The sequence below is a fragment of the Thunnus albacares genome, chromosome 16 (assembly GCF_914725855.1).
Source record: "Thunnus albacares chromosome 16, fThuAlb1.1, whole genome shotgun sequence".
Taxonomy (NCBI): domain Eukaryota; kingdom Metazoa; phylum Chordata; class Actinopteri; order Scombriformes; family Scombridae; genus Thunnus; species Thunnus albacares.
Window position 1 is genome coordinate 13,588,663 of NC_058121.1, and position 16,414 is coordinate 13,605,076.

Genomic DNA, 16,414 nt, shown 5'->3' on the forward strand with positions numbered 1-16,414 from the left:
GTTGATATTATGGGTGTATGTGATGTGCTGTTGTGTGTAGCTTTGTATTTTGTATAATGTGTTCTGTGTGTTTTTTGCTTTGTAATGTTTGTTGTTGTGCTGTAGTATGTTTTGATTGTGGGGGACTGCAGATGTAAATTAGCTTTGAGCTAACTTTGGTGCAATACATCATTTATGTTAAAAACTGTACACTGTCCCGATAAATAAATACAAACTGTGATTCTCATTGTTAAACTGACATTGTTTTCTCTTCTCATGCACCATATTTCTCAATAAAGATATCAAACAAAACTGAAGACACAACTAAACATCTATTTTGTGTCAGTATATATCAGGATTCTGGAGAAAAAAAACATTTTGAGGATCGTTTTGACATTCAAACTAACCATTCAATTAAGCTGGAAGCCAAGGATGTAACACCATACTATGAAAACAAAAAGCAGAAAGTTCATTTTTCTGGGAAAATTTCACATCCATAAATCCAAGTTCTTGAGGTCTCACCCATCGTTTGAACTTTTTATAATTGAATTTAGAAAGAAATTCAGATGAATGTGAAAACAGCTTTCTCAAACATGAAAGAACAAGAAGAAAAACACATTTTTGGAGCAAGACTTCAAGATTGTAAAAACAACATTAATCCACAGTGTCCAATGATTCACAACTATTACATTGAGCTATTCAGTATCAGCTTGTTCCAACTCTTTTTCTGCTTTTCTGCTGATTTACAAAGTGAAATATTCAAACCAGTAACTCCATGTTTTTCTAGCTCCACTATTCCATCAAAATAAAATATTCTAATTCAACTTCTAGTTTTATGCGTAATTTTATACACATTTTCCCAAGATTCAGCCTGATATATTTGGAATCTTTTAAATCTTTGGGATCTCCATTAAACTTTTCTGTGGGTTTAAAAGAATTTATTTACTGTCATTATTCTGTTTATTTCTTTTAGAAAGTATGGCTATTTTTTACCGTAACATTCACAATTCTGTTCATAATCTGTGTACATAATAACAACAACCATCTCCATAGTTACACTCAACCAATACTTTTGATAATATTTCTGCAGCTTTACACAATGAGCACATTTTATTAGGAAGCCATTACTGCAGCTCTATAAGTCAAATCAAATACACAAGGACTGAACTCATAACAAAGGCCCATAAGACAGCTGAGATTTTAACGTATCCCTGCAAACTTGTGAGGATAATTTACCTGTCTGTCTGTTAAATGTATAGTGGTCAGGTTAAACTGTGGGTTAAATAGCGATCAGCCTTTGAAGGTGTCGATATGCTTATGTTTGTGTCTACAGAGGCAGCTGCTCACTGGAGATGGCCAGTACAAATTCACAAGTGTTTTTACTGTTTGATGTTTGACAGCGCAGCCTGCCAACTGCAATATCTGCATTAATCAACTTAGAACTGTCTTCTTTTAATCTCATTTAAATGTAAAATCTCTACCATGAGCTGCCAAGAGGAAAATTATAACTCAATATAAACACTAAATGCAAAGGTGCCAATTCATTTTCTGCACTTGCAATGCTGAATTCCTACTTTTGTTGGCTATGACTAAAGAGCTTTGTAGCCAGAAATGAATGTATGAAGAGTACAGTGTTAATTTCTTGATCTGCTTTCTGATCACTGCCCTGTTACAAAGGATCAGGAACTTCAACAGCCTGATTTTAGCATAGCAATCTGGTCTGTGCACACAGGCAATACCCAATTAGGGGCCACTAGACAAAGCAAACCTGTGAACTGTGAATGACTCTACCAACAAGCACATCCTACCTGAACAATGCTGCATGTGTCAAGGTACAGAGATCAATAAGTGCTGTTGTGGATGTGAAATGACATCATGGCTATCCTGTAATTTTCACACAGAGATGAACAAGAAATTTACCAGATGTAACCTTAAGGTCTCTTTCAGGAGTGTAATTGACTTTTAATTCCATTTTAGCTAAAAATCCAATCTACTTCACAATGACTTCAACCCAGTTACAGCTGTATTCCATAAATCTTATGAATGGGGGATGTGGTTAAAAGTCTTGCAATCATGTTATGTTTTCAGTTTGTATTGCAGTAATGATGTGAACCCACACCCAAAATGTAATATATTATTGCATTTATGCAAAATTCACTCAAAATATAGTCATAAATATGACTATCCCATGTCATTCCTGCAAATCTTGTCCAAATACATGGGAACAAATTAGTGTGTCTGTGGTGCTACCTGACCTCTTGACTTGATCCCCCCCCTGAATCAAATGACCAATTCAGTAACAAGTGCCCAAGCCTGAGTACTTTTGAACTGAGGTTTGTGTATTGAGATAAACTTTGTTGTCACTGAAAGGGGAGCAGGAAGCATTTCCTTCATACATCAGATTTGAGGAGCAGACCTCGGAGGACTTGAACATTTTTCGGTTTATATATTCTTTGACATTTAATCATAAGTGAGAGATACGGCATCAAAAAAGCAAACATTTACAACTATGTAAAATCATATACAGCCATACACAGACATTGTAATCTAGTTTTCAGGATATAAGTCAGACTAAATACATTTTGATCAAGCGATGTGGAAAAAAATATTTATTTATTTAATTATCCACTATACTTGTTTTGGAGACATATACTAAACAAATATACTCATTATCAAATATACAGTATTTCATCAGATATGCATAAAGCACATCCCTGCATATAGAAGTGGTCATATACTGTATATATAAACATATGCTGTATAATATGTTATTAAAAAGTTTTTTTCCTCTTGTAATTTTGTAAGGAATATTTTTAATTATTATTATTAACCGAATAGATCATTAGAAACATTAGAAACTTGTATATATTTCTGTTATTATTAAGCAACAAACTGCAGCCCTTGAGAGCCTCTGACCCGTTGAGGAAATGGCAGTTTCCGACGGTCTCTCTTTGAAGGCTACAGGTCCATTATTGCTTCATCCATTCCAAAGCGGATAAATGTTTTCTCTGTCGATGTGTATTGAGCATGCAGATTCCATTAAAACCCCTTTAAAAGAGACCTGCGGCCGCTCCACCGTTCAAGGTGTGATGCCTTCACACCTCCGTCGGCCTGCAGACGTCTGAAGTTGCTGCACGGCTGCTGCAGTGCCAGCCGGCACTGATGGCTGCCCCATTCACACATCCACACAGCTTCACCTTTGATCACCGGGAGGATTTAAGTCCAGCAAGTCCGGCACAGGTCTCAAACTCAGTCTGAGACGTTGAGGATCATGTCTGCTGTTCATGGAAATCTGCGCGTCGGGGATCTGAATCACTTCCAGATGTATCATGAAGGAGCTCTGCAGAAGAACAGCATGGTGAACTCAGGTTGGTGGCTGACAATGCTGGGATTCTTACTTCATTTCATACACTTCCACTGGCTAAACTGGCTTTGATACTGATTTCAGAAGTGTAGTCATAGAAAAAATAACGCCAACACTTCTGATTCTGTGCGTATTTTACGCACAAGTCCAGTTTCATTTCTCTTTGACTCCGATTTATCTGGGTTGTCAACTAAATAATTTGTGTTTGTTTCCAGATTACGGAGCCTCAGATGTTACAAACTACTTCAACACGGCAAACTCTGTACCGAGGGCGGATAAATGTGTGGCAATACTGACTCACAGGAGAAAGAGGACCAACTTCACCCAGCAGCAAATTGAAGTGCTGGAGAAAGTTTACTCAGACACTAAATATCCTGACATCTACCTACGAGAGAGACTGGAGGCTCTGACCGGGCTGCCAGAGTCCAGAATTCAGGTAATGTCTACTTTAAATGCCACATAAATTAATCCAAAATTGTGGTATGATTATTTGAATAGGCCATTTGATCAAAATGATAGGGGAATAAATGTAGCCAGATAAAAAAAAAGAAACAAGATCAACCTCGCTTTTGTAACATTACCATTACGCTTCTCTTGTTTCCCCAAATTCCAGGTGTGGTTTCAGAACAGAAGAGCAAAGTCTCGTCGCCAAGTTGGCTCATCAGTGTCCATGAAGGTCTCCAACCCGCCCTCAGCCTTCAGCCAACTCCAGAGCAGGATGGGCCCCGAGAAAGGTGATTATTACAGCCATATTTTCACTCTATTTTGTCTTCAAATCCACTTTTTTCCCATTCTGGCATCAAGTGTACTTGCTCAGCTGTAGTTTTTGTCCATCCTCATGAAAATGTAGTCCTTCCATTTAAGTCACATGTACCAATGAATATGGCAGTTTATTATTGAAATATCTTCCTTAATGTATTTTTACACCTGATTTAAAGTCACCCAAGTTTTCATAAGTTGCTTGAAAAACTTAAAAAAAATGTAAAACACAGCCATGTTTCTAAATGTTATTCTCTTCTTGCTTTTTCTTTCAGTTTATGACAACCACCATGGTGCTGAGGCACACAGGGTAGGAGGATTTGGGCTAGAGGACAGTGTCAGACCGACAATGCACCAAAACACAGAGGACACACACAGGACCAGTATACCAACCAAACCCAGCAGCTACGAACACACGCCTGTCTCCTGCATCTATGACAAGGAGGGAACCAGAGTGAAGCCGGAGCAGATGCAGCGCCATGAGCTGAGTGTTAACGTCCCCTGCTGTAATGTCCATCTTTATCCCAAGGAGAACGAGCATCAGCCCACAGTCCAAGCCCCCATCACTGGAAACCAGGGTTCAAAGGTTCTGGTGGAATATGACAATTTCCCACCTAACAAGACCATCGGACCAGAGATGAAAGTGGTGATCCCTCCCATCCCGACCCAGAATAACTTCAGCAGGTCATCACCAAAGGATACTGGGTGTCAAATCCAGTACCAACAAGTGAGGGCCACAGGGGACAGGTTCAGTCACTTCTCCCCGATCCATGCCACTGAGGCGCAGGACTTTACTGATTCAGACTCTGACTGGGAAAACGAGGCCATGGTTGGCTTTGGTGGTTTTATGTGATGTATCATAAGAGCTGATATAAAGAAAGCTACATGTATCAGAAGAGCTGGTATACAAGTTGTTTGTGTGCATAAAAATATTGTTTTATTTATTGTAAAATTGTATTAAACTGTTGGTTGGTTTCATGTGAACCGTACTTGTAAATAAAGAAGAAAACCAAATAGAGCTTTGCAATATTATGTTTAATATAAAAAGACAGGAACATTTATATACAATTGCCCTGAGGCACTCTCATATACAACTTTACAAAACTGAAAAAGGAGATTCTCTAGGAAAAAACAGTTGACTTGGATTTTTAGGATCACATCAGTGATGCAGGCTTAGTGTGGGGGGGAGGTTGCAGCAACAGCCATGCCAAATGTGGAAACGCTAAGATCATTTTAGGGAGTAAAAGGCATCAAAACCCCAGAGTTCTCCTTTTATAAAAATACCAAAATCTCTTTTCAGTGCACACAAAATTACAAAAGCCATTTCTGAATACACAGCAGAAATGTCGACGATAGTCCTAATAATCAGATATATTGTACAATTATCTACAATAAACAATTTTATAAAACATTCTTTAGCCTCCCCTGTGCTTACCATCAGTGGAGCAACAGAACACAACACTTACAGGGGGAAACTTTAGAGATAGCAAAATATTGTTTCAAAACCATACACACCTACTCAAAAAAATAAATAAATATGGACTATAAAAACTGTAAGAATCGATGTTTGGCACATGAAACCAATAAATAACCATTGAGAGGTTGGAGATGTGGATTTGTGGCAATAGTGAAAGACTCTTTCAGGTTTGAGTTGAATTGGGTGCACAAACATTTTCATACAATAAAATTGGTGGGTAAAACACTTATGACATCCTCTCTGCCATCAGCACTAAGCTTCAGGAACCTGGGCTGAACTCTGAGCCTTTTCACTGGGACGTCCAAATTCAGATTGTACAGTGGTGGTCCACAACATCCACATGGCCTTTTGTTTTCAGTCCTCTGACAGTTCAGATGAAAGCACCATCTCAAGAGACGATTTTAAATGTGTGTGAACCTGCGTGTTGTGAGGATGATGCAGGTGCTCAGACTGCATTGGTGTTGTTGGCAGCGAATGCATGCAGATTGCCCAGCTGACTAAGGCCGCTCTGGATGTGTGCCACGTGGATCTCGACATTGTTCTGGAAGCAACTGTAAATATAGAGATTATTAATGATGCAGGTGATTAGGGTAATAACAGGAAAAAGAATAATGTTCATTAATCAAGTTAGCTATTAAAACACATACAAAACTATGAATAAGTCACACTGTGTTAGTTTGACTCATGACTGCAGAAGTGTAGATAGAAACACTGCAGGGTCACTTACCTGAGGTTGGAGGGATCAATCGATGCCTTGATGTCATTAAGGGAGTCTGTTAGGGATTTGAACTCGAATGAATTCAGGTCTCCCCCATCTGCCAAACACTGAAACAACAGGTTATCAAGGTATTAGTATATTATTTAAATTTTAGTGTACATATAAAAAGGTGTTGAAAAAAGTTCACATCACACTTATTAACAAATTGATGTTTCTGCCAAATTGATCTCCACCATAAATATGTTGCGAAATTAACTCACTGACAAGTTGTTTTCATCACAGAAAATCAGAGAGAAACCTGATGTATGTGAGGACATTTGTTGGCAGGAACGAAAGCTGACTCGGTGTTTATATATGTTTTACCTTGATCTGTAGCAGCAGAGCAGTGAGACGGGAGATGAGGTGTGTGAGGCTGGGGTTTGTCACACTCTGCTGTCCGTCCTTCAAGGAGTTGCTCTGCTGTACCATCTGCTGGGCCTCATCTTCACAACGCCGCCGCAGCTCGGTGGGATGGTCAGCTGGAACCATGCCCTGATCCGGAGCGAGCTGAACAGACACACATCGGTGATTTATATCTTAAACAAGGCTTCAATGTTTCATTTTTTTTCAAGGTGGACAAGAAAGTGAGATGTGAGAAAAATCAGAAGAGGACATAAAATATTGCAGGTAACCATACGTTATAGGTAGAGTCAGTCATTCTGGAGAATTCTTGTTGATATTTGAACTAAACACCCAAACAAATACACCCCTCCCTTCGTGCTTCTTCAAAAGCCCCGCCCCCCAAATTCATGGACACGCATTGCCGAGGCAACAACCAAAAGAGAAATATGGTGGAATTCAGAGTGATGCGTCAGCTGTGGAGTCACGTCTGTTCCTCTCACACACACACATTATCACGAGCAGGAGAAAAAAAAAAAAAAAACCCTCTCATGTGAGCACAACTGTCTATCCACTGTCCGCCTCTCTGCAGCATCCCCACTTCTTACTTGACCTACGTTCAGCGTCTCTGTCCACAGAAGCAGCCGTCTGTCAGCTGCTGCTCCTGGGAGCTGAGAGAACAGTGGCCAGACAAACTGCTTTCACCAGGCTGACTGACAGCAGAAATTTACTGAGCCAAAATAGTTTGCATGTCGGCTCCATGGGAAGAAATCAATTCATTTATACGGATAATAAGTTGAAAGCAAATATACTACGGGATGTTTGTGTGATTTAAACAGCTGCCTGCTCAGATTACATTTCACTAAACGTGACAGAAACAGACTAAGAGCGTAAAAAACCGTGGGGGGTCTCCGTGAGACTGTCTCGGATTCAGTGTGGATTGATACAAGGGTTAGGGTTAGATTAATAAAATGGAAGGGTATCTGTTCCGTGAGAAAACACTTTTTAGGTGAATTGGTCACGGCCTCTCTCTCCAGTTCGCCAGCCCTCCCCCACCATTCAACAGGTGCTGGAGACAGGAGATAGTCATGTCCTCACACAGACAGCTGCTCTGATGACTGTCCTGTGCACTAGTATGAACACCCCCTGCTGCTGATTGGTTAAAGTAGTGTTGTGTGGCTCGCTCCGAGCCACTGTGTTTACATCCCCAATCACAGAGCCAAAGCTGTGTATGAACACCGGATTTTTATTTCAGCGCACAGAGTACAGACAGCTAGTGGACCCTGGGGAGATATTCACTGAATTTGACAAAAAGTGTATTGGATTAGAATCACTGACTTTACCTTTAACTGTATTTAGCTTCAGTGATAATAGTTAGTGGTGACTTACCTCACAGCAGAACTGCTGAACTTCATGAAGCACCTTGTTGAGATCTTTATTGAGCTGTTCAAGTTCAAGCACTGTGGTAGCGTATCGCTTCTGGAAGTCTAGGTCAATAGGCATGGAGTATGACTTCTGAACACAAAAACACACAAATAGTTTGAGGTGAGCTTGATGTCTGCATGTCACATATTTACAAGCGTTATTTTTAAAGACTTGTGTTGATTGTACCAGTTTCTCTGCCTCTGTGTTCATTTCTTTTAAGTGCTTGATGTGCTCTTTCTTGATCATGAGGATCTTGGACAGCCTTGTCTAGGGAACAAAAATAGTAGAAGATTTTGTTAGAACCAACTGATAAAACTTTTGCGATGTCAGCTTTTAACAATCAGTTGGAAAGGAAATATTTACCACTTGGACCAGGAACTTGACAGGAAATCCTCCCAGAGTATCTCCCTCAGCACCGGTCAGTTTGCTCCTCCATGGTGATTGGTTGATAAGAGGGTCATTGTCCTGTCATTAAAAATGGACAATGGGATCATTTAACTAAGTAAGAGATATGCAGTTTTTCCTAGTGGTTCTGTAGTTGCAGAAGGATGCTCACCACTTACACACTGATGTTCTGTCATTTGCTCAGTATCTTTTTATACATTTCCTTAGGAACTGAGGCTCAAACTGAAGCAGTTGTTGGTAGCAGGAGAGAAAGAGTACAGGTGTGGCAGATAACACAAGAATAAAGGTTTGAAAGATTTGTGTTGTGGAAAGCTTTATGTCTTTCAACCCAAACCTTTTCTATGATGACATGATTGCACTGCCTGAACTGCTCTTACAGTATACAGTAAATCCCTCCACTGACTAGCACGTCTATATATTCCTTTGCATGCCTACATTTATGGTCCAAAGGTACTAGACAATTGGATCTAAACCTTCTCAAAATGATTGGCTGCCTCTACAAGAAGCTAGATAAACCTACTCACAACCAGGTGTAATGAAACAGCACATGTACATTTGTCATTAAATGTAGGGTCACAGTACCATGAGGACAGGAGTGGTAGCGGACGGGTAGGGCCCTCTAGGCGGAGTCATTAGGTTCTGCATGTACCGTGTCGTCCGGTGCTTCTGGGCAAAGGCTGAAATCGGCATGGTCTCATTGGGCTCATTGCTCTGGAAAAACACAATCATCACCAGATGCTTAAAAATGTGTCATGAAAATCCTCACAACTATTGTACATCTTTGCATTTTGACAATTTCTTGATTATCATTTTTAGTTACACTGCATTATAATTACGGTAAAAAGACTCATGTTGTTATAACCTCAAACAGAATGATATGAATTACATGGCAAAGTAACATGCAAGTCTTACCAGGACTTCATAGTCAGGCACAGTGTGTGTTCCCAGGCCACTGCGGTCAAAGGTGACACGATAGGTGGCAGCACTGGTGTCAACTGCATCGATCTGCCCTGTGAACAACCCATCATGGACACCTCGGAGTCGAGCTGTTGAGAGAGGCACAGGGAAGCCATTTAGAACCCACTAAACAACAGGAAAACAAGATTAAGAGTTTACAACTATGCTAGTGGCACCGTGAGACTGCCAATAAGCTAGCATCTTAGTATGCAACCATTAGTTTAATTAGAACTAAACACATTAAATCTGATGATGGTGTTATTGGAAAGGTTATGGGACCTACAATTTATCTGAGAGGAACAATGTGTGTATTTCACTCATAACATAAATGTGGAGCTCATGATGGCACTAGACAAAAAGTCAGGGGATCACCAAAGTCATCTGGAAACTACGAATGTCTGTACAAAATTTCATCTGAATCCATCCAACAGTTGTTGAGATATTTTTGTCAGGAGCAAAGTGGTGAACCAACTGACCAACTGACTGATAGACTGACATTGCCACCCCTCAAGCCGTGCCACTTGCATAGCTGAAAATGATCGTAAAGTTTCACCTGCTAGGAAGATATCAGTCAAATACTGAAACGTTAACAGGGATACTTTGGGTATCATTTGACTGCGATGATAATTCCCAGCTGCTGACAGTAGTGCATGTCCATATCAGTCATCTTACCAGTGACTTTGGTTCCTATGATGAGTGGTAGGGGGATTTCATCAGGAAGGTCTTTGCAGGTCGACACGTCAGACAGTTTTCTTTGCTGCAGCAGGCGCATCTTCTGCCTCTTCTGTCTCAGTGCTGTCCGCTCTTCAGCAAAGAACGCTGATGAACACCTGGATGGGCAAACAGAACATAGTGCCACAAGAGCGTTGGCCTTCACCTCTACACACTAATTCTTTGTGAGGAAACTGTTTTGAAAAATAGACAGAAAATAGTTTCACATACTACAAAATATCAGAGAAGAATGAAGACAAACATGATGAACGAAAATGTGTGAAGGCAGATTGCAGCGTACCGTCTGGGTTTCCCCATCAGTCTCCTGATTGTTCCCCACTCAACTCTTGTCAGCTTTCTTGTTTTCAGGTTGGGGAAAGACTCCTTGAGACACAGGCAGAATTCATTGTCGCCCTCAAAGAGAGGTCTGGAAAAGAAAATAAAGGTCTTTTAGGAGAGAAATAGATGACAAAACAATGTATGATAAACGATGTAATTACAGATGATCAAAAGCTTGAACACTGTTGAGGTGTCATAGAGTTTCCAGGGATATAATTAGTCTAATTTCAATATAAGGGCTTTTCTTCTGAATTAATTTAACAGTTCTTATATAAACAGAAGATAAATTACATGATGATGTGTAATGTATTAGCTTTGATTCACTACTGGCATTGACTGTGCATTCAGCCAGGTGGTGAGCTGAGCTCAGGTCACTTGTGTGTGTGCAGCCTAATTTCCTCCATCTTGTTTTTATGTTCACCTATTCAAAATGAATTATTGACCTCTGAAAGTGAAAGTGAGACTTTACCTGTCGATATTGGAATAGAACCATTCATAGATGCACCATTTGTGAGCTTTGGGTAGCTTTAGGAGGTTTCTTAATCTCAGCCCTATTTTCTGAGATGCCTTCTTATCAGGTGTCACCACGTTAGAAAACTTCTGCAAAGAAACATCATTAAAACAACAGTCATTCCACACTCATTCCATAGTTATTCTGAAAAATAACAGAACAGATGCCTAAAGTAAGGTAACATTTATCCTTTAGTTCAAATAAATTCTCATTTACTCTCCCACTATGACATGATATGTCATTTCTCGCAATTGGTGCACTCTTAGGTCCATCAGTTACTTCTTGGGTCTGCATCAGAGCTGTGAAATCATCATCATAAACTGAGCGGCTCAACATGTGTGCTTAAGCAGGTGTCTAGCGACAAAGCACCATTTTTAAAAGGCTTACAATGTGCACCTCACTGGCTTTGTAAATTCTGTTTGGAGTATGGTATGTATGGAGTTGAATTCTACTCCATGTCAGTCTCATACTTTCATTTAACAAATTAGCAGCCTCATTGTTTTCTAATAAACCCTGTTTCGCTATTACATTGAAGCCGTTACTGCTGTATTAAGCTACTGCTGCTGACAGAACACTTAATACTGTTGCTACTTGACATTAAAAGCTTTCTACTAGCAAACCACCAGTAGAAAAACCACATAGAATGCTACCATCTGGAGGTTGCTACTGCTGTCAATTAATTTTCTATGAGAAGTGTCAAATCTATTACAGTGCCTGGCAGCCTCATCACATTCAGTGTGTTTTTAACCTTATAATAAATCCACTATTGGAAATGCTGACATAGACACTAAGGCTAGAGACTAACAGGTAAATCCTATCTATCCTACCATGTCTTCTGTTGCAAGATGCAGTCACAGTGTAGTGGACAGATTAACTATACATAATAACTAACAAGCAAGCAAGTTGTTGTTCAGGATACCAAGGATAATTACCTATTTAAAAAAAATAAATGTTAGACTCTTTAACTCTGTATTGTGAGTTTCACATGGAGATAACAGAGGCAGAATTGGCTGTAATGTGATGAATGACTGAATTAAGAATGTAAATAAATGGTCAATATCAAACCTGGAGCCAATCACTAAGTCTGTCCTGTTCTTCATAAACTAAATATTACAATTTCTGCCTGCTTAAACCAAGGCCTTCATAAGCAGTGGCAAATCTGCCACACAGGTAGACTCGGTGGCAACTGTTGAATACTTCCTGTAGATCATCCACAACCTCATACAGCTCACACACAATCACAAAGTGACTTCTGGGACCAATACAAGCTCTATGAAGTAATGTTTTGGTGTCTGCCAAATATTATCTCTCCAACACTTTTCACACCACCCTCAGAAGCAGTGAGAGAGTGGGAGGAGACAAATTATTCGATATTTTCACTATGTAACACTTTCATGGTGTGTAGTTTTTTTTTTTTTTACCTGTGGTGTGGTGGTGACCCTCTGGCTCCTCCGAGGGGATCTGGAGGGGAGACGCTGCTGTGGCTGCTCATCTTCCTCCCGAAACAAACGGCTCCTCTTTGAGCTCCGTGTGGGCTGGAAGGACAAATGTTGCCTGGAGTTTATGAATAGTGCCAACAACACATTAACAAATCTACGTGTGCAGCATTAATGTGTTACTTGAAAGAAATTGATTTAAAGACAAAAAAGAAAGCTTGGACACCAGCAGAAAACTTCTATGCAGTAGAAGAACCACATTAGTTGCTCTAATTTCTGTCTGTCTGTATGCAGAAATTTAGATTTAAATACAATGCTGCAGATACACACAAGATTACCTTAATTTGAATAAAGCACAATCCATTCATAGGTGCAAACAACGTTTTTGTTTTTTTTTTTTAAATTAAGGAGAGTTGGTGTCATCATAAGGTTTAAAATGTTTGGGAGAACACAGCATGCTACTCTGCAGCTATTATGTGAGAAAATTATGCACATTTTCACACCATGTCGACTATTCAGATAGAAAAAGACAATCACAAAGAAAGCGCTTTACAGCGACCATATAATCCATAATACACTGGATCAATCAGCAGAATAACACTTCCATATCCAACAACTGCTTAATTACTAAGTAACAAACAATTTCACTCAAAACTTAAGACTTGAGAAAACCCACCATGTTTCTACAGTGATTTGGAGATTAAACATTGCAAATATGCCAATTCATACACTTGAAAACATCAGCTTCTTTCATTCCTTGCTTCAAATCAGTGACGGCTTCAAAGAGTATTTCTTCTTTTAGCCAAAACATGTATACACAAAGACTGATATGGACTAAATGTGGCTCAAAAGCACTTTTTCTCCCAAAAACTGACCACATGCTCTGATTAAACATCTTAGTGATGTAACGCAGGGTGGACAAAATCACTATGACTTATACTTTAAACGCAATTCAATACAATACCTGTTAGATTGTTTTTGAGTTGTAATGATTCCACTGTATGATCTTTTTTGAAGCTACGGTTTATGTTGTTGTTGCAGTACTGGACTGCACTGTATTAGCAGAGACTTTAATTGCTGTCTCAACAAAAGCTTTGCATTCATAATATGTGACTGAAGCTCCTCTAATGCGTCACCTTTTCAAGTTTTAATCCTGACACTGAACTGTCAGTATGTCTCTTACCGTGTCCATTGTGAGGGAGGAATGTCGTCCCCTGGTGTTGTGAGCTCTCGGGAAGCTGTTCTTTTCATTCAGAGTGTTGGACAAACTGCCTTCTGTAGGAAAACCAATGCATGTATTCAAGATGGTGTGAGGTCAACAACAGATACAAGACCCCAGTGAAAAATACTCACAATCAAACATCAGAATTAAAACTATCTGCAAATCAAAGAAGATTCAGGATATTACTTCTACAGTATCCCAGATGTCATCATTCACAAATATAAGGAAGTGTGGGTTGTCAGCATAAGCTTGTCATTACGGAGGGTCATAGAGAAGGGTGTAATCCAATGAAGGATTCAACATTCCTGACTACTTTAGATGGGCAATAAAATTCATGTATAAGTCAACATTTAGGCAGATCAGCTCAAAATCAGCATCGTCTTCTTTGGTGAAGGCATACAAGAAATTTGACAGTTTCCAGTAGCACTCAGCGTACTTACACAGTATCAAGAACGCAAGTACAGGAAAATAGGTAACCAAACTGCCCACATACCTTTTAGACTGACAAGTGCCTCTGCTGAAGAGCCTAGAGGGAGATGACACATTGGGTTACATTAGTGGCATTAGATAAACACACATACAAAAAATACTGCACGAGTAAATTCAATGTAATGCGTTTATTTGAGCAACCCCTATAAACGTTTGCAAATTGCTGACGTCTATGAGAGTGTCCTTTAAACATTAGCCAGCCAGGGAACTTGAGTAAAATATACAGTAGCTAGCGCAGTGAGTTAGGCCTATACCCCCAGTTTGAGCTGTCAAGCATCAGCTGGACAGATCATATGGAAGAAATGTGCTAAACATGCTAACGTTACACTATATTTAGTTACGTTAACTACGTTCACATCGAGTGGGGTGTGTTATTCAAGCTGTTAACGTTGCCGGCCGGTTAACTCAGTCGGTTTCTCTTAAGCACCATGTCAAAATGATAGACAACGCGTTACCGTGTAACGTTAACCAGCGCTAACTAACGATGAATAATATAATATGGAAGGTTGCACGGAAGACTGGGAAAAAACTATGCGAAGCAAAACAGGCAGCTAGTAGCTACCGTGTGTATTTTTGACAGTAGAGGCGTTGTGGCAGCCCTTTTGTTGTTACTGAAATGACCTAAGGTTAGCAGACGTTAGCTCGTTGCTAAGCTAACGTTATTTGTTTACCCAGTTGAGCTGAAGTAACTTGCTCAACTCCAACATTAGCCGCCGTTAGCCGCTAACAAGCGTTAGCTGACTTGGACAGACCGGTCACATCTCTTTGCGTCTAAAAATAACTTTATGAGCTCTGCCCAAAACTTACAATATTCATTACACGAACAACTGTGGTAATTTATAACCAAATATGTATTTCATCACCACGGGACGGTTGCGTGTTTACAATGCAAAACTCCTTGAATTTGTGTTGTTACTCACTCTCGTCTAACAGCTGGTCCATCTCCGCCATCTTGAACTAGCCGCGCCGCTTTTTCAAAGACCTTGTCAAACTGCATTCTGGGTCGGGACGTTAACTGGAGGGCGATTTGAGAAATATAAATCCTTTAATTTGCCCAAACGATGCGTAGGAAATCACTAAGTGTCATTTATTCACATTAACTATCAAATTAACTTAATATTAATCCAACTTTTCCATACTGAACGTTGAGGGAAATGCTTGGAAAACTGAATCACAGCATCCCTCCATTGTTTCATACAGCACTTCAATTACTGCTGTTGCAGGTTTAATTTTTCTTATATTTCATTCATTCCGGTGGAAAAGGATGTTAGTGCTTTGCTCAAGTTTAAAGATCCCTTCCAGACATGAAAAAAATCTCTGCTTGGATTAATAATGTGTGTCTTATATGTTTTTTCCACAAAAATGTATTACTACTTTTAAATCCTTAAAATCACATCTATTCCTTCTCCCTCATTAAAAATGCATAATCTACGAATATGCAAATATTATTCATTTAAAAAATTGAACTGCTGGACACAAGATGTCTCCCATTTCACTAAAAAGACCATTCTCAGTATATGTGCACTGGAGGCTTCAAGTTTCCACATCACACTTGTGTATGTTGAATATTGGACCAAGATTGGCTCCCAAACTATTTGTGATGTCATAAATCATACTCATAGGCCCACCCCTTAAAATCAGATTTCCAAGGAGCACAAAGAAACTTTCCACTTTCAGCAGATAAATGTGAAAACAGCCTTCTAGTGTCAAACTCTGCACTTACAGTGAAGCTCAAACATCCAACTGAAGGAAGAAGAAAAACATATTTTGAGTAGAGGGAGACTTTAAATATTTACTCCCTGACTAACAAACCCAAAACCTGTTTTGGGCAGAGTCATACAGAGCACCACATTACCACTAATCCACTCCACTAAGTTTGTAGATTTCATGAGAAACAGCATTTATGGTAATAACAATTCCCATGTCTATACACCATGGATGTATCATCTAGTAGACAGCAAGATGTCTAGTGGCTTATGGGAGTTTTTTTCTTATCCAAATTGAGAAATTGGAGGATGTTGTATGCTTGCAGATTGTTAAACCCTTTGAAGGACATTTTGGGTTTCTGATTTTGGGCTACATTCATAAAATTGACTTGACAAGTGGTTAACCACTCAGCCATGTATCAGCAAGCTCTCATCTTGCAGAAGTCCTTCAGTAAGCCCACCAATTTCTGGACAACTCATCAGTGGCTGACCCTGACCTATGACCTTAGGACAGGAGAAACGTAATTATCTACAGGGA

General features: G+C 39.6%; 2 protein-coding genes across 2 annotated transcripts; one reads left to right on the forward strand and one right to left on the reverse strand.

Moving 5' to 3' along the window:
• Window positions 1-2,886: 2,886 nt before the first annotated feature.
• mixl1 (Mix paired-like homeobox) lies at window positions 2,887-5,017 on the forward strand. The gene is made up of 4 exons (XM_044329566.1): window positions 2,887-3,347; window positions 3,559-3,779; window positions 3,957-4,077; window positions 4,378-5,017. Exons 1-4 carry the CDS (start codon window positions 3,251-3,253, stop codon window positions 4,953-4,955), a joined length of 1,017 nt encoding a protein of 338 aa, XP_044185501.1. The 5' UTR covers window positions 2,887-3,250; the 3' UTR covers window positions 4,956-5,017.
• Window positions 5,018-5,118: 101 nt separating this feature from the next.
• lin9 (lin-9 DREAM MuvB core complex component) lies at window positions 5,119-15,165 on the reverse strand. The gene is made up of 15 exons (XM_044329780.1): window positions 15,091-15,165; window positions 14,175-14,207; window positions 13,643-13,734; window positions 12,445-12,558; window positions 10,982-11,112; window positions 10,475-10,600; window positions 10,135-10,292; window positions 9,418-9,551; window positions 9,088-9,216; window positions 8,464-8,565; window positions 8,287-8,367; window positions 8,065-8,190; window positions 6,661-6,843; window positions 6,307-6,404; window positions 5,119-6,130 (listed from the first exon to the last, which is right to left on the reverse strand). Exons 1-15 carry the CDS (start codon window positions 15,119-15,121, stop codon window positions 6,025-6,027), a joined length of 1,644 nt encoding a protein of 547 aa, XP_044185715.1. The 5' UTR covers window positions 15,122-15,165; the 3' UTR covers window positions 5,119-6,024.
• Between the last annotated feature and the right edge of the window lie 1,249 nt (window positions 15,166-16,414).

Coding starts and splice junctions, on each gene's coding strand:
- mixl1 (XM_044329566.1), top strand. CDS start 3,251: ATGTCTGCTGTTCATGGAAATCTGCGCGTCGGGGATCTGAATCACTTC. Junction 3,348..3,558: donor GAACAGCATGGTGAACTCAG/GTTGGTGGCTGA, acceptor GTTTGTTTCCAG/ATTACGGAGCCTCAGATGTT. Junction 3,780..3,956: donor TGCCAGAGTCCAGAATTCAG/GTAATGTCTACT, acceptor CCCAAATTCCAG/GTGTGGTTTCAGAACAGAAG.
- lin9 (XM_044329780.1), bottom strand. CDS start 15,121: ATGGCGGAGATGGACCAGCTGTTAGACGAGA. Junction 11,113..12,444: donor GGGTCACCACCACACCACAG/GTAAAAAAAAAA, acceptor GTTTCTTTGCAG/AAGTTTTCTAACGTGGTGAC. Junction 6,405..6,660: donor CTCTGCTGCTACAGATCAAG/GTAAAACATATA, acceptor CTGTTGTTTCAG/TGTTTGGCAGATGGGGGAGA.